General features: G+C 40.9%; 1 protein-coding gene across 4 annotated transcripts; it reads left to right on the plus strand.

Moving 5' to 3' along the window:
- Positions 1-545: 545 nt before the first annotated feature.
- Positions 546-22,198, plus strand: pcdh10a (protocadherin 10a). Of its 4 annotated transcripts, XM_077605796.1 has the most exons (6): positions 547-3,610; positions 4,725-4,783; positions 6,524-6,630; positions 17,324-17,484; positions 17,553-17,707; positions 20,699-22,198. In XM_077605796.1, exons 1-5 carry the CDS (start codon positions 1,064-1,066, stop codon positions 17,670-17,672), a joined length of 2,994 nt encoding a protein of 997 aa, XP_077461922.1. In that variant the 5' UTR covers positions 547-1,063; the 3' UTR covers positions 17,673-17,707; positions 20,699-22,198. The 4 variants fall into 4 exon arrangements, with proteins under 4 accessions (XP_077461921.1, XP_077461920.1, XP_077461922.1 ...); XM_077605795.1 differs by having other exon boundaries at positions 546-3,610; positions 17,324-17,707; XM_077605797.1 differs by lacking the exon at positions 17,553-17,707.
- The last annotated feature ends 3,157 nt before the right edge of the window (positions 22,199-25,355 follow it).

Below are 25,355 nucleotides of genomic sequence, written 5' to 3' on the forward strand. Positions count from 1 at the left end.
CACTGAAGTTCAGTCGATTGTTTTTCTTGCAGTCCATTGTTTTCAACAGTGGCCCTTTGCTGTGAACATCTTTATTGACCTATTATCTTTATAGCGTCCAATATCTGACTCATGCATTAGCTTTAGAGCCCTACAAAAACAAGCTGTAATAATTGCATCGCTGGCTGTTGGCAATATTACAACGTCTTTCTTGGCTCTATGTATTAGTTTAATGCAATAGAGAGGGCTTTACGATGACCATTATCATTTTAATAAGGGCTGCATTTTTGGACCAATACCACAATTTCCTCGACTATATGGGCTTTATTATCACATTTTCTTAATTCGCCGAATGTGTTAAAAAAAGATTCTAATTTCTCTGTTACTACCCAGGCTTGGCCCGGAGGACAAGAGACGAGGAAGAGAAGAGTGGGGAGCGCAACTGCGCTTAACTGGTTTTGTTGGGAGGCTCCAGTGAGCGCTGTGGCTGGCGTCGCGATGGCCCAATCAGGTGGCACTTGCGAGATTTTGAGGCTCCCCATTGGCTGGTGCGGAAAGAAGCTGCGCGGAAAACCAATTCGCTGCTCACACTCGCCTGACAGAAGCCGAGCTGCGAACATCATCCGCTTTGAGCGCACTGAAACACCGATGACATTCATGCAATGAAGTTGAAGGGGGGATGACTTCCTATTTATCACAGCCTTATGTTGACATTTTATTTTTGGTCTCGCCCCCGCCCACTCCCTTCTAAGTGCCAGGAATTGTGCGTTTTTGTTTTGTGACTTTTTAAAGAAGAAAACGACACGGTTTGTATGCGCAGGAAGTATTGGCAATGTATCCTGGCTCCAGCCGGACGCCAAATCTGGAGAATTGATTAAATCGGAAGCACTGGGATCAGATGGCTGCGCTTCTCATGGGTCGTGTCGAAGGAGAGGAATCTCGCAGCCTTGTATCTCTCCATGCATTCTGATTGCCTTTTTGCAGAGAGAAAACTTGAGAAATGCGCCTCGCTTGTCAAAAGTAAGGAGCGTCTTTTTTAAACAACTTTTTTTTTCGTCTTGAAGTGCACTTGGAGGCATAAGACATGATTCGATTACTGTTTCTAGTCTTCGTCCTGGAAGGGGCACACTCTCAGCTTCGGTACTCAGTGGCAGAGGAGCAGGAACCCGGGACAGTGGTCGGTAATATCGCGGAGGATTTGGGGCTGGACATTACTAAACTTTCCGCTCGCCGCTTTCAGACTGTGCCTAGTTCACGGACACGCTACCTGGAAATGAATTTAGAAAATGGTGCGCTTGTGGTTAGAGAGAAAATTGACCGGGAAGAAATCTGTAAGCAGACCACCCCGTGCCTCTTGCACCTGGAGGTGTTTTTGGAGAACCCACTGGAACTGTTTCGCGTCGAGATTGAAGTAGTGGATATCAACGACAATCCACCCAGTTTCCCAGAGGCTGATATTTCAGTGGAAATATCCGAGAGCGCCATTCCCGGGACGCGCTTCCCAGTGGAGAACGCATTCGACCCGGACGTGGGCGCGAACGCTCTCAGTACGTACGCCATCACCAGTAATAACAATTTCTACCTGGACGTGCAAACTCAGAGTGACGGGAACAAGTTTGCGGAGTTAGTGCTAGAGAAGCCCCTGGACAGGGAGCAGCAAGCCGTGCATCGCTACGTGCTCACGGCTGTGGACGGAGGCAACCCGCAGCGCACTGGAACCGCCCTGCTCGTCGTCAAAGTTCTCGACTCCAACGACAACGCGCCCACTTTTGACCAGTCCGTCTACACCGTTAGCCTACGGGAGAATTCCCCCGTGGGCACCCAAGTCATTCAACTCAACGCCACGGATGTTGACGAGGGCCAAAATGGGGAAATTATTTATTCATTCAGCAACCACAATACCCCCCGGATTAAAGACTTATTCAGCATTGATGCCAGAACCGGCAGGATCGAGGTGGCCGGTGAGGTGGACTACGAGGAGAGCAACACACACCAGATTTATGTGCAGGCTAAAGATTTGGGGGCGAACGCCGTGCCCGCTCACTGCAAAGTGCTTGTCAAACTCGTAGATGTGAACGATAACACGCCCGAAATTGGCTTCAGCACTGTGACTGAGTCCGTGAGCGAGCAGGATGCACCGGGCACCGTGATTGCCCTTTTCAGCGTATCGGATCGAGACTCAGGTGAGAACGGTCTGATGAGCTGCGAGATCCTGGGGGATGTCCCTTTTAAGCTCAAATCGTCTTTTAAAAACTATTACACTATTGTGACGGATGGCCCGCTAGACCGAGAGATCACAGAGTCCTATACTATCACAGTGGTGGCAAAAGACAAGGGCCAGCCCACCCTTGCCACCAGCAAATCCATTAAAGTTCACGTCTCTGACGAGAATGACAACGCCCCCCGTTTTACTCAAGTGGTTTATGAAGTGTATGTGACAGAGAATAATGTGCCTGGAGCTTTCATTCACGCCGTGAGTGCTTTAGACCCTGATATTGGGCAGAATGCTCTTATTACTTACTCCATATTGGAGTGTGACATACAGAGCATGTCTGTGGACACTTATGTTTCCATAAATCAAGACACTGGTTACCTTTATGCGCTGCGCTCGTTTGATTATGAGCAACTCAAAGAGTTCAACTTCATGGTCCAGGCAAAGGATTCCGGATCACCTGAGCTCTTCTCTAATGCTACTGTGAATGTCATCATAGTGGATCAAAATGACAACGCCCCAACCGTTATTGCCCCCCTGGGCAAAAATGGCACGGCAAAGGAGCCCCTGCCACGTTCCGCTGAGCCTGGTTACCTGGTAACACGCGTCGTGGCCATGGATGCAGACGATGGCGAGAACGCTCGAGTGACCTACAGCATCTTGCGGGGCAACGAGCTGGGCACATTTCGTATGGATTGGAGGACAGGAGAGCTGAGGACTGCACGTCGGATCTCTCACAAACGGGACTCTCAGGGGCATTATGACCTCCTAATAGAAGTAAGGGACAACGGGCAGCCCCCTCTCTCATCGTCAGCAAGTGTGAGTGTGATATTAGTGGACAGTGTGGTCGAAGGTCGCAGTGGGGATCGTGGCTCTGCCTCTAGGGCAAAGGAGACCTCTCTTGACCTGACACTCATTTTGATTATAGCTCTTGGCTCCGTGTCCTTTGTTTTTCTGTTGGCTATGATTGTCTTAGCCGTGCGTTGTCAAAAGGACAAGAAATTGAACCTGTACACTTGCCTGTTGGCTAGTGACTGTTGCATGTGTTGCGGCTCCTGTTGCAGTAGGCACGCTCGAGGCCGCAAGCAGAAGAAGTTGAGTAAATCCGACATCATGTTGGTTCAGAGTACCAATGTGACATCAGGTGTTGGGCCTGTGGGGCAGGTACCTGTGGAGGAATCTGGAGTCGGGAGTGTGGGAGGGGGTTTTGGCTCCCACCATCACCAGAACCAGAACTCCTACTGCTACCAAGTTTGTCTGACACCGGAGTCAGCCAAAACTGATCTGATGTTCCTCAAACCCTGCAGTCCCTCAAGAAATAATGATACGGATCACACCAACCCGTGTGGCGCCTTAGTTACGGGTTACAGCGACCAACAACCAGACATCATATCCAACGGCAGCATTCTTTCCAGCGAGGTAAGAAGTGCCCACTTCATTTCCCTTACCATATGCATTGTAATGTTTATATTTAACATGATTATTTGCATCCAGTGTCCATTTGTTTCATGTTTTGTATTTAAGCAATGTGAAACAATAGTCCTCTAAAAGGTGTAATTTTGATTGACTCACTGTTACAGCCTGGACTGGAGCCTTTAATCATTGTCGTTCCTCACTGCAATTGGAGATTTTTTTTTTCATCTCACGTGCCTCTAGTTTTTTTATTCATGTCAGATAAGGCAGACAGACAGAGCTCATGTGTGTATTTGTGCTAACATGATATATATATATATATATATATATATATATATATATATATATATATATATATATATATATATATATATATATATACACACACACACACACACATTTGATAATTTAGGATATTGTATTATTTATTTTAAAATGTTTAATTTGATCTAAGCAGCACTGAGCATTGTGTATGATGTGTATTGATAGTGTAACTGTAAGTCATTTCTACCCATTTTGTTCTTGGTAATAACACTATATATATATATATATATATATATATATATATATATATATATATATATATATATGTGTGTGTGTGTGTGTGTGTACTTGTATGCATGTGTGATGTATTTTCTTAGACTCCTAAAAGCAACAAAATGAGAAGAAAGGCTATAAGCGAGTTGGTGGCCCCAGTTTGTGCTCAGCCTGTGCATTTTGCACCGAAGAGCTTTGAGGACTTGGAGCTTTTTTGTTTATTGCAGTATGGCTGGAGTTTTGCCAGACAGCCAGTCATAGTCTTGCCTTTACCGTGATTTAAGTATTCCCTGCACGACCCAGCATGGCAGCAGCGTGAACAAAGGTTGTTCAGTCCTAGCGTAGGCTGGCTCAATCATTTACACATTCAATCGCCTCCTAACCTACTCTCTACTGCTCTCTTCTCACTTCGTCATTAAGTGGATGCGTGTGTGCTAGTGGATGCCTTCACCATTCACACTACTTCTACAGCATTCATAGTTTTCAATGTATCCAATTTTAGTCCAATTTATTTCTTTAATGATTGTACTGACCTGTCTGTTTTTAGTTGACGTAACTGGTTTTCTTTTTATGCATTTTCTAGAATAAACACCAACGTGCAGAACTCAGCTACCTAGTGGACAGACCAAGACGTGTTAACAGGTAGAAAAAAGTACACATTCTATATCGCTTGCTCACACTCACTCAGACAGACACATTTGGATATTAGCATTGTGCTGAGTTAGGCGAACCACATAACCACTTACTATCGAAGGACCACTAGCATGAAGCTGGCCAAAGGGAACCACAGACAATTCACAGATCTATAAAACTGAATATTACACCCATCAGTATTAGTCTTGTGGATTCTACATCATTAATTGTGGCTCTGAGAGGCTACACGTTTCCCAATGTGTCCGTAATGTAGCTCTTCAATTTGGCACCAGTCCCATAACTGGCAGAGCGATGCCTATTAAAGCTCTAAGACTGGATTTCATTACATGCCATGTGTAACATCCAATTTAGAATTGTGATGGCCGCCGTGACGGTATTAATGCATTTATGCGAGTTCTGATTCCTTTCACATTCTCTCTCTCTCGCTCTCTCTCTATCTCTCTCTAGCTCTCGCTCTCTTTCTGAGAGATTCCTTTCACATTCTCTCTTGCTCTCTCTCTCTATCTCTTTCTATCTCCCGCTCTCTTCTGAGAGATTCCTTTCTGATTCTCTCTCTCTCTCTCTCTCTCTCTCTCTCTCTCTCTCTCTCTCTCTCTTTTGCTCTATCACTCTCTCTGTCTTTCTCTCTATATCTCTCTCTCTTCTGAGAGATTCCTCTCACATTCTCTCTCTTGCCCTCTCTATCTGTCTCTCTCTCTCTGAGTCATTCCTCTCACATTCTCTCCCTCTCGCTCTCTCTATCTGTCTCTCTCTTTCTCTCGCTCTCTTTCACTCTATCTTGCTGTCTCTATATCTCTCTATCTCCTGCTCTCTCTCTCTATCTCTTTCTATCTCCCGCTCTCTTCTGAGAGATTCCTTTCTGATTCTCTCTCTCTCTCTCTCTCTCTCTCTCTCTCTCTCTCTCTCTCTCTCTCTCTCTCTCTCTCTCTCTCTCTCTCCCTCTCTCTGTCTCTCTCTCTCTCTCTCTCTCTCTCTTACTCTCTCTCTCTCTATCTGTTTCTCTCTCTCTCTCGCTCTTACTCTCTGTCGCTCTCTCTCTTTCTCTCTCTCTGACTCTCTGTCACTCTCTCTTTTTCTCTCTCTCTCGCTATCTCTCTCACTGTCTCTCTCTCTCTGTCTCTCTCTCTTTCTCTCTCTCTCTTTCTCTCTCTTTTTCTCTCTCTCTCACTTTCTCTTTCTTTCTCTCCCTCTCGCTCTCTCTCCCTCTTTCTGAAAGATTCCTTTCACATTCTCTCTCTCTCTCTCTCTCTCTCTCTCTCTCTCTCTCTCTCTCTCTCTCTCTCTCTCTCTCTCTCTCTCTCTGTCTCTCTCTCTCTCTCTCTGTCTCTCTCTCTCTCTTTCTCTCTCTCTCTCTCTATCTGTTTCTCTCTCTCTCTCTTTCTCTCGCGCTCTTACTCTCTGTCGCTCTCTCTCTTTCTCTCTCTCTGACTCTCTGTCACTCTCTTTTTCTCTCTCTCTCGCTATCTCTCTCGCTGTCTCTCTCTCTGTCTCTCTCTCTCTTTCTCTCTTTTTCTCTCTCTCTCGCTTTCTCTTTCTCTCTCTCCCTCTCGCTCTCTCTCCCTCTCGCTCTCTATCCCCCTCTCTCCCCCTCTCCCTCTCTCTCTCTCTCTCTCTCTCTCTCTCTCTCTCTCTCCCTCTCCCTCTCTCCCCCTCTCTCCCTCTCTTTCTGAGAGATTCCTTCTTCTTCAGCACCCCTGTGATTAGCTGTATTGTGACTCTCTCCTTTAGTTCAGCGTTCCAAGAAGCAGATATTGTCAGCTCTAAAGACAGTGGTCATGGTGATAGTGAACAAGGCGACAGTGACCACGATGCTACAAACCGGGGCATTTCTGCGGGTAAGTTCTCTTTGACATACACATCTTTCTGAATTATGTGCTTTCACGTGATTTTGGTGAATACCATGTTTTCCATAAGTAAGACAGTTCTGGCTGTGCTTTGTTAAGATGGTGTCCATTAATATGAACTCAATCCACTTTAACCCATTACATTTTTTAGATTTTTGTAATGTTTTAATGTTAATGAGGACAACGGGATAAAATGGGCAAGTGGTATTGATGACATTACAGTTTTGGAGATTAAAAGACATTCATTCAACCGATCGGAGGGCACAAGCAGATGGACAACCATTCACACTCACACCCTTACCTAGGGGCAATTTAGAGTGTACAATCAGCCTACCATGCATGTCTTTGGAATGTGGGAGGAAACCTGAGTACCCAGAGAAAACCCATGCAGGCCTGGGGAGAACATGTAAACTGCACAGCGGACCGACCTGGATTTGAAGCCAGGACCCCAGAGCTGTGAGGCCGACGTTCTAACCACTCAAGCCGCAGGGCTGCCTCAAAATTAATTGATTAATTAATTAATTGTGGCTTTTGTAAGTTCTTAGTGCATTATCTTCCAATTTCATTCATCTAGGGGAAACAACATCCATTAAACAAAATTCCAGACAAAGAAAAAAAAACAGACTACAAGGATAGTACAAATTTTGGGAGATTGAATTCTTATATTATATTTTATGTTATGATAATTAAGTTAAACTTTTTTTAAATTGCTAGAAAATAGTTAGAAGTTTACAAGATTAAAGGTGCATTATTGTGAGAATGAAGTCATATATTTTAATATTACTGTATTAAAATCTTAATTTAATTGAGTTTTCACAGGCTAAGAGTTTTGGTGATAGCATAAATTTACGAGATTGAAGTAATATTAGGATCAAAAATTCATAAAACTGTGAGATTAAAGTTGTTATATTACTTATTCTAAGATCGGCTGGCCACCGATTCAGGGTGTCCCCCGCCTCTGGCCCGGAGACAGCTGGGATTGGCTCCAGCACCCCCCGCGACCCTAATGAGCATAAAGCGGTTCAGAAAATTAGATGAGAGGATATAGTACTTATTTTTATGTGACGTAAAGCGCTGAGTTCTTCCGGTAATGTGTACTTCAGTTTTTGCGACGGAAGGGTGGTGTGAACACAACATTGCATTTAGCAACTGGTGTAACGCAAGCTTGTAGGTTCAAATGTGGGTTCTAGCCTACCTGAGTAGAGCTTGTGTGTTCTCCATCGACTATATGGATTTCTTTGGTTCCCTTACATATTCCAAAAACATGCATAATAGGTTAAGTGAAGATTTTAAATTGTGTGGGAGTGTAAGTGGGTATACATTCTTAGTGGCGATCTGCTTGCAATTTGCTGGTGACCAGTTCAAGGTGTACCTAACGTGAGAAGGGCTGAGCTCCAGCATGCCCATGACATTTGTGATTATAGACAATGCAAGTGAATGGATTGATGATTTCCTGGATATTACTCATTGTTATATTGACTTTACCGGCCTTTTGTTTACTGGCCATGTTTTGGTGTGTTTAAAATCCATTTTGTTACCATATCTTACCATATCAGTCATCTTGTTTATGCAAACATTCGATTAGGTTAGTAGGTTGTTTATTGATCCAGGCAGAGTCAGACAAGAAGAAGAGGGATAGAAAATTTCATATTGAATTGCCCTTTTCATTTGAGTCTTCTACTCCACACAACTTACATAAGACCTCAGCGAAAGGCTGGAGACTGCCAAATATCACATCAGTGCTGGGAATATCAACTAGATTTCTTTGGATCCGTGTTGAGGACATTGATCAGTAGTGGTCATGTTCTATGACATTTAACATTATTCATTACCTGAGGCAAAACAGACATCTCTGAGCCACTGATAGTGTAACTCTTTGCTCCGTCTTATCAAACATTTGAGGAAGGTCACCTTGTGTAAACCACAAAGACAATGATTGAGGTTTAAATATTATACTCTGGAGTACTTTTGGAGAGTTCCACACAACAAAGCAGGATACATCACTTGAAGCACGGTGTGATAGCATTGAGATTATTTAATTAGATCTTATTCTTAATACACAGGATTGTTAAATACAGGTTAGGAACCTGATTTAATTACCTGCTTTGTGTTGAATGCTACATGGTAACTAAATGACTGCTCTGATTTGGCTCCACCCATTTAGTTGCATTTTATTTACTCCATATTTGATATGATATATTTATATGAAAAAATATATCTTAAGGAAACAGATGAACAGTCAATTGGTAAACATGCATCAATGGTATTTTCAAATGTTCATTGGAGAAAGAGTATTTTAGACAAGGTCAGTCGCTTGTCCTTGGGAAACTGTACGCCGGTAATCAGCATGAGCACCTCCAACTGCTTTGCCCCAGGCTTCTTCATGTGTCCTTTACAAGGCGGCATAACACCGAATTGTTTGTCCACGCTGTTCATCCTTCGCCGGACGGATGAAGAGCCTGGTTTCCTCAGTGGAAGCTTGGCACGCACTTAGTATGAGGAAGTGCAGCAAATCGACTGGGTTGTTCACATAACTTTAGACATAGAGATTCCATCCGGCCAACTGATGCAATTTCAAGAAATATATAAAATTAAAATTGAACTTTCTAATAAAAAACTCAAGTAATATTACCACATTTTTTTTGTCACAGCTGACCGAGATAGCCATAAATAATTCATTTTTTTAAATGTAATGCCTTGAGTGCCATACCAAGAATTTTTAAAGTAAAAATGAATCCGTGCATTTTTTGTAGTGGTGCTCGAAGTAGTGTCAGCACCACTTAGATGTGCCAATGTGAGGCTTTTATTGGTCCGTTCAGTACTAAGCTCTCTCACCAGCGGGTTCCATATTTTATCTTGCATGTCAGCAGAGAGCCATATGCCCCATCCAAAGAAACATCCCTTGCTCACAAGCCATAGGTTCCCGACCCCTGGTCTAGTGTGTGCAGTGGACCATCACAATTTGTAGGGGCTAGGGACAAAAACCCATTTAATAGACATTCAACCTATTTATTTTCTGAACTATTAGTATACACAAAATGAGGTCTCTAAGCACTTTAATAGCATCTCATATATGTAGAAATATCTTCTTGCTGTACCCTTACTACAGTAAAGTACTTATGGCTAGGGCGAGACATATCAACTGTTATCCATTCTAAAAAAATGAAGATTATGATGATGAATTACCATTGTGGTGCAGTCCAGTGTAAAATAATTTAACATTTAACTGCGCAGAAAAGACCAGAAATAATATAAATGCTGACAGCACTCGATCTGCTCAGCTGTTTTTACATATTCCAGTGGTATATATATACAGTGGTACCTCGTCACACGACCGCTCGTCATACAATATTCTCGTCTTACGACGGAAATTTCGATCGAATAATTCACCCGTCATGCGATCAAAATTTCGTGATGCGACCAAGCCAGGTGGCCATAGCACTGTCTTTTTTGCATAACTTTCGTGTATAACAATATATTATTATTATTATTATTATTATTTACGAGCACCGAATGAGTTATTCAGACCAGGAAACGCACAACGCGCATGCGCGGGGAAAAGAGGGCTTTCTGGGTAATGAAGTATACTCGTGCACACAACGCCGACAGGCAATGGCACTCTTTCTCAGAATAAAACTTTACCCACAATCAATACGTGGGTAAGCTCAGCTGCTGCATTTCCTGTTATTTTTATCTAATACGAGGAGTATTATATTACTTCTCGTTCGCTGCTCATAAGAACATCAGGGGCACTGGCTCGCAACTCCCCGCAATAGCATCCCCGGTAGCAACTCTATCATAGGCGCCGTTCGAGGGGATGCGAACACAGATGCTACAAGCTAAAAGGGAGCCGCTAGCCAGCGCCCCCGAAGCTCCCATGAGCAGCAGAGTGATCACTGATAAAAGACTGCTGCTCGTTGGCAAGTGGTCGTGCGTTATCCGATTGTGAGGACATTTGTGTGCATCATTTTCGGAATATTTTGAAGGGAATAGTACAACAGCCCATCGATAGCGAACGTGAGGGTGGAGTGTTTGTTCCGTTTACGAGTGCGTTGTGTGGGAAAAAAAACGAAGCCCCCTGCCCCTTTTGTGCCCCTCTCCCCTCGGCGAAATACGCCCAATTTTAGTTAGATTAAACACATTTTATTTCTAATAAACCACTAGTTATGTGTTACTTTGTTAATAGATGGGGAATTAGAAGAAATGAAACATTTTTTCCAATCCAATATCCTGTTTTTTGTGTTTTTTCAGAGGGCTGGAACGAATTATTATTTTTTCCATTCATTTCAATGGGAAACATCTGCTGGAGTTACGAGAACCTCGTCATACGATCTCAGTCTCGGAACGGATTACGATCGTATGTCGAGGTACCACTGTATAGGCGATTAAGTGGATTCATGAAAAATGAACTGCAAACAGTTGACTCGTCAGCATAATAGCAATCTAAACTCAGCTGGAAGTGTTTGAGCTGATATTATTAAACAATAAAAATCTATCTTGAGATTCAAGAAATAAAAATCACTTTCCGTTTGGAACTTGGTTGACCTTACTGCCTTATAGCTTTGCATCTAAAGTACTCGATACGTGTCATTTCAGTAAACCTCAGTATGACATACTATAATATATGCTTGTCAAATGTGGGCAGTGTTTGTTGGCTAACAAGTTTTTCTGCCAAGTTCTCACAGAAAATCTGAAAAAAGAATGCCCCAAATCAACATACGCTTCACATTACTTTTGAATATTTGTCCAGAATTTGTGTGCTTAAACAAATTTGCCAGCGTGTACACACCTAAACGACTATGTGACGCACTTTTGTGGCATGCAGAGTCTCATCCTTCATTCTGTTTCCCCCACACGTTGGTCTCTGCAACACTTGGCTGAGCAGTAATTCATTTCTGAAGCCTTTGCATAGTAATTATCTAAGGGGGTTTGGAAGCAGGTTTTCCTCACAGGACTGCATATCACAATGTCCCTTTTGGTATGTCTCAGGATATTTAAAATCAAGTGAAAAGCATTTGCAGTTGGCATATCATCATCCACACCTGCATTTGCCAACTGCTCAGCCACTCTTGTGACACTTAGGAAATATGGCTCCTGATGTTGTTTTAAATCAAATGGGTTGTGGCTGTGAGGTTATCTCTAGATGCTTTTAAAAAGTGCAAATAGCTTTCCTGAAAGCAGTGTGTCTGGAGTGAAACACAGTTGTGTCAGTTGCTGAAGCACAAGTGATTGACTGCCACACCCATTATCTAGCTCACACCGTAATTGAGGTTGTTTTATTCAAATACAGTGCGGTCTTCTTTTTGTATTATGTCCTGTAATATTAAATTGAGTACCCTATCCCCCATAAAACACTAACAAAAAACAAAGGCCCCGCAGACATGGATGCTCAGATCTGTGAAACGGTGAGGAGAACAAAAATTATCATGATGACATTTTTGTGAGGGAAAAAAACGCCATGAAAAATGGGGCAATTAAATCACTGTGGCAAGTGTGTGTAAGATTGATGATTATGAATTAGTAGCAGGCATCATGTTTCCCTGTCAGTGATCTGTCAAAGGCATTTAGCAAACAGGGTTTAGTAACCATCTCTGCTCACAGCCAAAAAACATAGGTGGAATATAGAATAAATGTATATATATATATATATATATATATATATATATATATATATATATATATATATATATATATATATATATATATTCATTTTCTGAACAGCTTATCTGAACAGCCTCCCTTGCATGATTTTGGAATGTGGGAGGAAACCGGAGTACCCGTAAAAAAAACATGCAAGCCCAGGGAGAACATGCAAACTCCAAACAGTGAGGACTGACCCAGGATCGAAACCATGACCCCAGAACTGTGAGGGTGACGCGATAACCAATCAGCCGTCAGGCCACCAAGAAAGGCCATAATTGAAAAGGTTATTGGTGCGTTTATTTTTGTTTTATTCAAAAACATACATAGGCATCTAGGATAGGCCCTATCTTATTTCTGATCTTATGTGTAAACATGGTTTAAAGAAATGGACAGGTTCATCACCACTGAAAAAAAAAGATTTTAAGTGAAAATGGTGATTTGCATTTTGCAGTAACATGACAAAAGACAGGTTTGCGAAAGTTGTATTGATTTCATTAAAAAAGTATCCAGCACATCTTGCATCGAAATAGCACATAAACCAGAGATCAATAACCAGTGGTCACCAAGAGCCTGTACAGTAAGGTGGGATATTAATCAACCTGGCAGAGGCATGGGCAAACAGCCATCTCGGCTTTCCATCAAAACACTAATAGCTGCCTCTTCAAGACTCACAACAATTTCTCTGTCTGCCTTTGTTGAGCAGTATGGCAGACGTCTTTGCTGTGTTTTTGCCCTGGGATGTCTATAGTTTACCCATCACTGGGCTGCCCCTGCACAGAAGCCTTGCTCCTCCCCTATTTTCTTGAGCTTCTGTCTAAATATCGACATGCCTTTATTCTTTCTGAAATACAAAACAAATGACTATATATATTCATTAATTTTCCGTACTGCTTATCCTCACAAGGGTTGTGAGGAGTGATGTGGCCTATCCCAGCCAACTATAGCCAACAGGCAGGGACACCCTGAATTGGTTGCCAGCCAACCACGAGGCACAATGAAATAGACAACCACACATGCTCACAATCACACCTCCACCCAGTGGGAATCGAACCTAGGATGCCGTCACCAAAGTCAGCCTAATTCTAATCTGAGTACTCACCCACATGCATTCAAACATGTGGCTCTTTTTTCCCCTTATTTCCCCCAGCTACCACTTTCTGAATATAATTCAGGAAGCACAATTAGTCAAATCATTCCAACATGGGTTTTCAGAAATGTGCAGCGATGTAATGAAAAACGAAACACTATGGGGTTTGGGGGTATCTGGAGTCCTGATGGCTTATTAGAAAGTAGATTGTGTTTTGCTTTGTGTACCATTGTTTACCCCTTTGCATTTGTTCAAGTTTGCTAGTTGTGTGTGTACATGTAGGTGTATATGCGCATGGGGGTGCATGTGTGTGCATTCGCCTGCCGGATGAGGTCACGATGAGGGAGAGTGCTGTTGGCAGCGACTGTCATTGCCACTCACTGTTTTGGTTGTTGTTTGCTTCCTGCCCGAGGAAGTGAAGGTGCTTCATGAGGATCAACAGCCACTGGGTGTCATGCGCACATGGCCTGCCTGTCTGTTTGTGTCCAAGCATTTACATAACTTGGCATAAGAGTACTTTAAAGCTTGTGTGTTTGCAAACATATGTGTTGATGTCGCAGTTTGTTAAGAGCAAGCTGACAGGCAAAGACCCCTTTCAAGTTGCAGCATCTTTGCACTCTATACTTATCTTCAGCAGAGTACAATGCCCTATTGTCATAGTTTGGGTCACGCAGGCCAGGCTTGTATACTAAATGTTAATAATGTAGCCTCCCTGAACTAAAATGTGATGTCCACCCACATATGAGGATGCTCAGTTTTACAAGGTTGATCATTTATGATTCACATCTTAAGTACTGCTTATCCTCACTCACAAAGGTTGTGGAGTTTGCCAGCTGACTATGAACAGGTGGGGTAGTCCCTGAACTGGTTGCCAGCCAATTGCAGCATTTTTTTTTAAATGTTTGTTTCGGCAGATTGTTTTGTCTCAGAAAAACAATAAATGCACGTTGTATATTAACTCTCCACTACACTGCATGTATCTTCCTGTTTCTTCTGTGATGTCGACCTCATTTATATTTGTGGGCTGTTTCACTCTCCATCTGTGTTTTCTGTGGTCCTTCCCTCCTTTCCTTATGGCTCCTGCAGCTTTGCTGCCCTGAAAATCTCTCACTCCCGCTTCTGTTTGGCATGCTCTTTTGATTGTCTGGGAGCCTTGTGTCTCATCTGACTTCACGGTCACAGCAGTCACATGGCTTGCCTGCTCCCCATGCGTCCTGAATTAGTAGCATTATCATACCCACCCAAACACATGGGCCAACCACTGCTATGGCCAGTTGATAGTGTTATCTACTTGAGAAGAAATGTCATTAAAAGTTGGAATTAGATTCAGATGACACTCATATGACCCATTTAATTTAAATTTGTGTCACATTTTTCCATGAGCGATTTCAACATCAAATCTACTAGAATGCCTTGAGCAGCAAGATAAAGTGCAACTTAAAATAAGCATCTCTTCTACGTACTCAAGTACAAATATATACATAGTAAAAAATACAAAAATGAGCAGTGCAATGTTAAATAATCATCTCTTCTTCTCCATGGCATTTTAAGGTCCATTGGAGAAGGCCACACATTAATTTTTCAATCTGTTTTTAGAGGTTTTCTTAAGAATTTGTGTTTTAAAAATTTGGTCTGGCAGTCTAAATTCCAATGCAGCAATATTAGATGCTGCACAATACCCTGTAAGGAATTCTTTTTTAGGGTTAGGGTTACCCTCTTTTTAGGGCAAGGTTCACATACCGTCTGACAATTATTTAATTAAATATATTATTTATTTATCATCACTATGTTGCAAATAAATGGCAAGAAATGCTCTACGAACACTCAACAGAAGCAATTGTTTTGAGCCCCATTTGAAATAGTATTACCACCGTCTGTTACAAAATAATTCGTTCTGATAATCGTTTCATCAAAGCGAGGTAAAATGCTTGAATTGGGTCGTATTGTTAGTATTTGTGTGCCCATCTTAAGTTGTAATCCTTGTAACTTGGGTTAAAATTGGGTCCTATTATTAGTATTTGTGTGCCCATCTTAAGTTGTAATTTAATATGCAACAGCAATATTTTGTAGTCTATTGTTGTTTTTGAAGATGAACCACACAGTGATTATACATTTCTTATTCTAAATCTTGTACAATAACTGAAATACTATCTTGAGAGAACAAATTAACGACATATATTGTTTATAATGAATTATAAAACATGTAACATGTAAAACATGAATTTGTAAAACATGAACAAACAAATGGCATCGCAGCTAATGCAAAAACCCACAACATCATATATGGTAAAATGACAAACAGAAGATTGGCTCATGCAGAACATGATGCCAAAACATTCTCACCTCTTCAATGATGATAAGACTTATATCTTTTCCTTTTCGTTTATTTTTAACAGTACGAACTGTTTAAGGGAGATCAGTTTGCTGTGATAGACACAAAGCACAAAAAGAGCAGCAGTATGCTGTCAAAGTAAACATAAGTGAAATAAAACATTTGATAAGTTGCATTCATGACATGTCCCACTTTCTCTGCTCTTTCTTTGTTCAGAGTGGGTAAATATAATTCACAGTAAATTGGTCAGATTTGAGTCAGATTCATGCTTCTCCCTTTGGAATAAAAAGGGGTCAACGGAAAAACATAAATTGGGAAAGTTACCAAAGGGAAGTCATAATGATTCATTCATTCATTTTCTCAACCGCTTATCCTCACAAGGGTTGCGGGGGGTGCTGGAGCCTATCCCAGCTGACTTTGGGCACCAGCTGGTGGACAACCTGAAGTGGTGGCCACCCAAACTGCAAAGCATGAGGAGACGGACAATCATTCACGCTCACACTTATACCTAAAGGCAATTTAGATTGTCCAACCAGCCTACCAAGCATTTTTTTGGAATGTGGGAGGAAACCGGAGCACTCGGAGAAAACCCACGCGAGCTTGGGGAAAACATGCAAACTCCACGCAGGAGGAACAGCCTGGGATCAAAACCAGGACTCGCTACTCACTCAACCGCCCAGCCACCTTGTCATGATGACATTTTTTACAGAATACTTCGAGCTGCCTTCAATAGATGGGGATTGTTTTCAAATATACTGCATTAGACGACTTTATCGGAATTTATCTTATGATAGAACTATATATTATTATGCACTGTGTTATAACACTGTATTAATAATTATTAGATAGTACTAGTGCCATTGTTCCAAGGGTGCATTTCAGCAACTGCGGGCTCTTTGATGATGAGGTAGTTTGGCCTCTGGGGGAAGGAAAATGGAGGGGTTGGGAATTGTACACTTTTCTTTTGCTCACTATCCCTTTGCCCCCCTCCTTTCTGATATAAGCCCTCAGTCTTCTTTGAAAACACAATTCCATTGCTTTTCCACATTTCACCAGCTACAGGGGAAAACACGAAGAAACACAAATCCAATCTGCACAGGAGAGAATTGGCTGCAGGCTGTAATTATTATGACGACTCTTTTCATGTTTCCTTTTCCTCATTTTTCCCTTTTATAATCTTGTGCATTCACTTACCCTCCACCCCCTCCTTTTATTCTCTCTAAGAGTGTAATTAACATAACTTAAATCCCTTTCATGCCTCTTCTATTATATCATTCCCCATGTTAATTTATCTTTTCATATAAATGTTTTGTTTTTGGCAGTAACCCTACATCAATTACAGAGTGTCTGGTTGTATAGTGATGATTGACATTGAAGTGCAATTCAGCAGTCAAGTGAATATTTTGTTGCTTTTTATCTCACATTTCTTGGGATAATTGTAGCTTTTGTTGACGCTTGATGGCTCAGTTATGTGTTTTAAGATGTTGATGCTTGAAGGGGTATATTTTTTAAACATTTTATCTTGATCACACATTTCTTACAAAATGATCAACACTGGGGCCACCATTACCCATTCAGATGCTTACAGTCTTCTCTTTGTATTTTCCCTGACCTGACTGCAGGTGCTGATCTGTTCTCCAACTGCACAGAAGAGTGCAAAGCCCTGGGCCACTCTGACCGCTGCTGGATGCCTTCCTTTGTCCAATCTGATGGACGCCAGGGGCCAGACTACCGCAGCAACCTCCATGTCCCCGGAATGGATGCTACACTCCCAGACACTGAGGTACCCTCCTCTGTCAACCTCTCCGACCAAGTCGCCCTGACATCGTCCACCACTTCGTCCAACGATAGGTCATTCTTCACCTTTGGCAAGGATGGTCAAAGGTCACAGTCACACAACAGCCTTCACCATCACCTTCATTCGCCACAGCAGCAGTACAGCTCCGGCACTCTAGAGAGGAAAGAGTATGATAGGGGGACCCTCCCGTACAAATCCCCTTTTTTGTGTGAGTATCAATATGAGAAATCCCTAGGACCCTTGGACTTTGGTCCAGTCCAGTACAGATATTAAGGGAGGGCTTTCTTGAATACGCCTCTGTCTGATTTGGACTATATAAACTTTTAGGTCTCCTTTTTTTAAGGAGCTCCAAAGAGCAACTTTAGTTTGCTCTATTGAAATTTGTAATTTATTGTTTTTGTCAAATGTAAAATGTAATCCAAATACTGCTTACTCTCCCTTTGTCCAAAATTCACTGAAGTAGACGGCCCCACTAGTTGTTTGTAATTATGTGACAAAAATAAATCATATCAAATCACTCCTTCCAGATGAATCTCCTGAGGACTATTTGTGTCCCTCTGAGGCTTTGTGAATTTCCCCTGTCAAATCCTTTGCCAAACTCTCTTTTTTATCTGGTGCACTGCTCATATAAGTAAAGGTCATCAACATCAAACTCACCTCATGTTTTTATTTATTTCATCACCACTCACGTACATCTGAATACTGTTTGTAGTTTAAAACATGATTAGAATTCACAGGATTCTTGGAATGGTTGTATTTTATGACAAACAATGCTCAGAAAAAAAAATCTTCAGCGAGAAAAGTTGAGCCGCATTCATCATATTGATATCGTTTGGAACATAAAAGAGAATTTCCAGCTCTAAAGTGTTCTCCAGCATTCATTAGGAGACAATAACAAATCCTTTCCATGCTCCCACATAGCATGAATAATTTATTAGCTCTAAGAGTAGGGAATTGATTCGAAATACACATCAGTGGCGGGGTCATTTCCAATCAAGTCATGAACATGTACGCAAACATTCTCCATGAAACTGCATGCTGACTGTTGGTTGTCTCGAAGGTAAAGAATTGCTTTTTTTGACCGGGCAAACTGTGCCAAACTATTTCTCTCCTAAACAATAATTATCTGTGTTGAAAAATGATTGCTATTTTGCCTTTAGCTGACAAAGCACCCTGAAAAATTAAACATGATCGCGATGAAAATAGGACATATTTAACTTTGTACAAAACAATTTGTGATAATGTGGCAAATCTATTATTTCACTTGTTTTATTACCTAAATCAATGCTTCTCAAATAGTGAGGCATGCACCCCTTGGGGGGTAAAATGAAATGCCTGGGAGCATCTGACTTGGAAAAAAAACTTTTTTACTAGAATATAGAGTAAATGCACATTCATTCAGTGGATGGCAGTGGCACATTCCCTGTCAGAGTTCGCACAGGGAGTTCAACAATGAAGAAGAACAAACAGCACAGAGCAGAATTATCCAGCCAGTCAAGCTAACCCACTGAGTGAATATTGGCTTTTCCCTTTAGGCGTCATCACAGCAAAAAACCACGGAAAAGTATTTGTCAGTGATGCATAGAAAGGCAGAGAGCAACACAACTAGTGAGTCAAACATGAGTTAGCTGAAAGCCATAAGGAGGAAATTTGATGAAGCAGATGTAGCACTTGGCTTTACTGTTATTTCGGTGCGAGATAAGAAAAGACTGGTATGTTAAGTATTAGGTTGCAACAGTAAATAAATGAAAACCACTGACCTAAAGTAACCTGAAGATTTCACCTTTATAAAACAAATATTCGAGTGTGACAATTCAAATGTTCATTGTACGTTTGAATTTGTTTTAACTGAATTTAAATGTTATTAATCTGCTATACCGGCTTATCTCGCAAAGGTGACAGAGGTGCTGCTGGAGCCCTATCACATCAGGAAGCAAAATTGGTTGCCAGCCAATCACATGCCACGTAAAGATAAAAAAGAAAATCACTCACACACAAACTCATACCTACGATAATTGTGGAATGTTGTATCAGTCTACCATTAATGTTTTTGGGATGTGGGAGGATACCGGAGTATCATGAGAAAACCTACCCGGTCACGGGAAGAGCATGCAAACTCCACACAGAAGACACGAGCCCTGGAATGAACCCTTAATCTCAGAAATGTGAGGACAACATTCACATGTATTGTCATACATCTTTAGCTGAAATAGGCTCCAACACCCCACAACTCTAAGTAGAATAAGTGGCACAGAAGATGAATTAATAATTTTGGTATTTTCAAATAAATTGAATTTGTCCTAGCAGAGCAAAGTGAGTGTTATTCAGTAAGATTTAAAAACAAGGAGCTTCAGAGGCTGATGCTGTGCTAAAATAATACCATGTATTCTGGACTATAAATCGTCACATTTTTCTCAATTTGACTGGGTCTGTGACTAATCCTCAAGTACATGTTTTTTTAATCTTTATCTATGACCCAAGACAGCCAGTTATGTTTTTTAGGCTATAGTTATCTGAAACACTGTTATGTTAACAGATGCCTATATAGCCTGTTGTTCTCCATTTTACTATTGTTACTTTAACGTATATTTGATCTTAGTTTCTGATCAAATTTGGCTGGTGCGACTTGTGCTCAGTTGCATCTTCTAGTTCCATATTTTTGCAAGTCTAATTGGATACAGTCCTCATGTGTCATATGCTGCCCATATTTGCCGATGTCAATGGGATAAAAACTGACAATTATCTGCATAGTAATTGAAATTGTATAAGGTGATTAAAAGAAATAGTAATTCAGGCTTATTGGATTAGTTAGGTGTCATGCAGAGCAGTACTCATACATACAATTACTCATGCAGGTGAAAACAAAGTGGGACAGTTTAAAATGTGCATATAATTCAAACTATTATGTACACATAAAACTCACAATTAATAAAGTTGTGTAGTATGTACTAAGCCATGTGACAAATTAACAAATACAACACACAAAAAAGTATCAATTTTGCCTGTGATTGCCTGGCAACCAGTTCAGGGTGTACCCATTGTTTGCTTGGATAGTGGAGGACAGTTTATGGTGTATAGTATTTCTTTGCAGAGAGTCCTTCATTGTCTGTATACTTCATCGAGCTTTATTTGAGCCGTTACTAAAAAGTCACTTGGGAAATCGTGTCATTTGTCTTAATGACTGTTTTCTGTCTTACAGCCCACAAGAGGATTTGCTAGCTCATTCCATGTGGACCTGTCAGAGACAGCGTGAAGTTCAGTAATAGACCGCCAACACTGATGATAGAGACCTCAAACTAAAACTAAATAAACAAAAAGCTGGACAACAATAACTCTGGATAAATGCCATTTTCTTGGGTGGCAAGCAATAGCAAAGCCTTGGCTTTGGTTGCCAAAAAGAGAAGAATTAAATTCTGAGTAGCTGTCAACCTTTCATTTTCTGAGGAGCATTCCAAGGCCTTATTCCTCTCAGCAGGACTGAGATCAGGGCATGAAACACTCTTTTGACGTCGTTACGATTTTTCAAATAATGGAAAGAGAAGTGAAAAGGGAATACAAAAGACCATGAAGGACCTGCTCATTCACAGAGGTGGTTTTGGACTCGGAAGAGCTGTGTGTGTGCCTGTTTACGTACATGTGGAGTTATCAACCTGTACCAGCGCCATGTGAAGCCCTTTAGTGACTTCGATTGTCACCAATAGGCTAACTGTATAGAGACTACATTAGTATATACTGTACAATGAGTGACATATATTGTAAAAGAGAGCCAGCGATGCTATACAGGTATTTTAATGACACAGGGGGGAAAGGACACAGAGAATTGAATACAAAACCTGAATTTCAGTTTTTTTCTTTTTTTTTTTCTTTTTTCACTGTCTTTAAATCTTATTTTATTTCACTTGTTGCTGTGTGGTTAACGTGTGAAGAAATATAAATGCAAACTGTACATTTTGCAACATATGGTGGCAAACAGCAATGTGTTCAGGCATATTCTAGGTGGCTTTTTCCTACAGAAAATGAGCTGAAACGTCATGTTAACTATTAAAAAAAGGTTTAAATGTCTGAACAAGTGATGATTCATGGAAGTGAAGTGATGGATTACCAGGATTTTCTTATTTTTTTTACATTCTCGGCCTATACATAAACAATCAAACACTTTCAGTGCTTTCTATCGTGTGACATGTGTTTATTGTGCTATTTTATAAAGCTTTTAAATCAATATGACTCTATACATATATGAATCTCTCTCTCTTTATATATATATCTATATATCTATATATGAAACTATATACAAACGTAAAGTTCTGTTTTTCCAAAAACTGTAATTATTGGTTTCTACACCTTAGTCATTAAAAAATTCCAAGTGCTTCAAAATGAAGGGTTGCTCTGATTGGAAAAGAGGCATACTAAAAATTTAAAAACACAAATAAATAAATAATAATTACAATAAAAAGCTAACTCCGTTCACGCCAACCAAGGACTGGTTGACATTCTCTTTTGATTTTGATTTTTACTGTGTCAAAGAGCTATTGGTTGGCTGTGTATTTTTAGCTCGGTATATGCTCATGTACAGGAAGGGGAGGGGTTATTATTGCTGAGCTATATTTCAAAGATTTTACAATCATTTGCTCACAAACACGCACGCGTGCGCACGAGCTCATACACAGGGGTCAAGTAATAAATAAACTGTGTCATTGAAGTTCTTTAAAGTGTGTTTTGTCGGTAATAATTTTACGAGAAGTCCACTGGGAAACCTGCTCTTTTCTTGGTTTTATCACTGAACGCCTTTCCTGTTCTTACTTTTATTTTTAGTGCTTGCATATTCACTAGACACCAAGTTGACACCCTAATGAATCATGTGGACTTGCTTGACTTTCATATAATCAAAAGCAAGGGAAAAAGTGTCGTAATGCCGATCACTCAAAATCTCTGCCAGCAAATTTCCCATCCCCTCCTTTCACTCCAATATGATTCTCGCATGGTTTCGCAGATGTTCAAAAGAAAGAGTTCTCGATTCCAGGATCATTGGAAGTGGTGGATGGTTCTGTCATTTGACTGACTGCAGACAGAGATGAATCTGTTTGTGCCCGTCACAAGCCTGCCTTCTTTTAGAGGCAGAGATTCATGTGACTGCGTCATGTGTCTGATCTGGTGGTTTCTTGCATGACTGGATGGCCTTTAGGCTTTTGATTAGCACTACATCCAGAGTCATTCTATCAAAAACTAATGGATTAAAGTGAAGATTGGGAGCAAAGTTCTCTTAAAACAAGGAAAATGGTTAGATGTTATGAATGTGGAAATACAGGGATTCATAATGTACTCTTATTATTATAATTATTTACTCATGCTAAGCCATATGCTGTATTAATTGCAATGTTGTATTTTTTTATTTCACATGAATGTCTGCAAGGTAAATGTGTTATAAATGAACATTGTTCAGGAGCAAGATTGTCTTTCCTGTTTGTGTCATTCCTAGAAAAATAGAAGTTGGCTTCAGGGTTAGGGTTAAGGTTAGGGTTAACAAAGAAAAACAGCCCAATAAGATAATCATTTGATGTGATTATTATGTAATGTAATGATTTGTCATCATGATCATCATTATTCATTATCTTCCATACTGCATATTCTCACAAAGGTCGTGGAGGGTGCTGTAGCCCATCCCAGCCATCCACAACCAGGAAGGCAGGGGACACTGAATTGGTGACCAGCCTATTGCAGTGCACAATGAAACAAACAACCACTCACACTCACAATCATACCGCCACCGTGTGGGAATTGATCCGAGAATACCCACGCCAAAGTCAGCTGGAAGAACCACTGCACCATTGGGTGACCCATCATTATTATTATCATTACGTATTTATTATTATTATTATTGTTATTATTATTAGTATTGTTGTTGTTATTATTATCGTTGTTGTTATTATAATTACTATTATTATTATTTTTGTAGTAGTATATTTGTAATATTTTACGCAGACAATTGTATGCTTTTAAATTTGTGGGTAGAGTTTAGAAAAGCATTATCATGTCCCACTGGGACTTCTTCACAGTTTAAGAAGCAAAAATGCATGGTCGGGTGAGTTTGAGTGAGACCTTGAAACCCTTTGAGATTAATTAGACAATTTTTGCCATGCTCTCTAGGCATTTTTTTTCTGTTTTAGAAATACAAAATGCCGTGTGCGCCTTAATTTCATCCATTAGAGAGGAAAATTGAATTAATTAAATCAGAAGCACATGGATGTTCAATTTGCATTCTCATATTACGTGCATCTCATAGACTATATTCCATTAATAGTGAGGATTATCAATATTGAAAACCAGAAGCATTTTACAGGAGTCAGGAATTAACGCGACTCTTTTATTTGGAAAACAAAAACAGAAACCTCAGTCTAAAACACATTTGACAAGGCTTGGCTGAAGGCATTGGTGATCATGAGCAGGCAAAGGTCAAATCACTAGGAATAAGCAGAACGAAAAATGCTGATGAGGTTTCTAAAAGAAGAGAAAGTAAAGCTGATGGGTTAGAATAGGTAAGAAAATTACTCAAGGGGAAGGAAATGTGAAGACGCAAACTATTATCAAAAAAAGAAGACAACCTGACAAACAACAGAAGATAGTATAATCAATAATGCACAAAAGAGGGGCCACACTGAAAATAAGTACCATATTTTTAGATACGATACACTTGAAACCCTTTATTAAAAAATTGACAGTGTTTCATGTATGAATTCTGGCTGTACTTAATGAACTGGAACCTACAAGAATATCTGTATTATACTGCTCCAGTAAAGTGATCAAGACACACCTGTCATTCATTAAACACACACTGAGTAAATAACAAAAAAATAAACAAACAAACGGAAAAAAACTAAGTCACATTCATTTCATTTTATTCTTTGATTCATTCATTTTCTGAACCGCTTATTCTCCCAAGCTAAAGCCCATCCCAGTTAACTCCCAGGTGGGGGACGCCCTGAATCGGTGGATAGCCAATCACAGGGCACAAGGCGACGGACAACCATTCACGCTCACAATAGTACCTAAGGGCAATTCAGAGTTTTTGAGCACCTAACCCTGCATGCCTTTGGGATGCGGAATGAAATCGGAGTACCTGGAGAAAACCCACACAAGCCTGGAGCGAACATGCAAACTCCACACAGTGAGGACCGAGCTGGGTTTGTTCCCAGCCCATAATTTATGATATTTGCATGGAAATACACAGTAAAATTTAAAAATGATTAAAACTAAGAAGAGTGGTTAACGCGTCGGCCCCTGAGTTCTGAGATCGAGGGTGCGATCCCAGGTCTGGACCTTCCTGTGAGGAATTTCCATTTTCTCCCCAGGCTTGCGTGTGTACTCCGGTTTCCTCCCACATTACAAGATTATGCATTGTAGCCTGGTTGAAGACTCTAAATTGCCCATAGGTATGAATGGTTGTCTGTCTCCTTGTATCCCGCGATTGGTCCGCCACCAATTCAGGGGGTGTCCCCTGCCTGGTGCTGGTAGTTAGCTGGGATAACGACCCCCTGCGACCCTTGTGAGGATAAGCAGTTCAGAAAAGAATGAATGAATGTATAAAACCCATCACCACTGGGACAATTAAAAGAAATGAAATGGTCAGCATCTGGTTTGTGACTTGTTACAGATGGCTATGAAGCAATGGGCATTCTAATCAATGACTCAGGGTCGACCTGATCTTAAGGCACCTCCGAAGCAGGCAGTCAGTGCAGCTGAATCATCGTCTATCTCACTTTGTCTCTCTATACAAGGTTGAGTGAAGTGACCTAGCTGTCAGCCTGAGCCTCTGAGCCTTTCCCTCATATTCATCTCTGGCAGATGCAGTTCATTACTCT

Source organism: Stigmatopora argus, chromosome 7, assembly GCF_051989625.1.
Source record: "Stigmatopora argus isolate UIUO_Sarg chromosome 7, RoL_Sarg_1.0, whole genome shotgun sequence".
Classification (NCBI taxonomy): Eukaryota; Metazoa; Chordata; class Actinopteri; order Syngnathiformes; family Syngnathidae; genus Stigmatopora; species Stigmatopora argus.

Coding starts and splice junctions, on each gene's coding strand:
- pcdh10a (XM_077605794.1), top strand. CDS start 1,064: ATGATTCGATTACTGTTTCTAGTCTTCGTCCTGGAAGGGGCACACTCT. Junction 4,784..6,523: donor AGACCAAGACGTGTTAACAG/GTAGAAAAAAGT, acceptor TCTCTCCTTTAG/TTCAGCGTTCCAAGAAGCAG. Junction 6,631..17,323: donor AAACCGGGGCATTTCTGCGG/GTAAGTTCTCTT, acceptor ACCTGACTGCAG/GTGCTGATCTGTTCTCCAAC.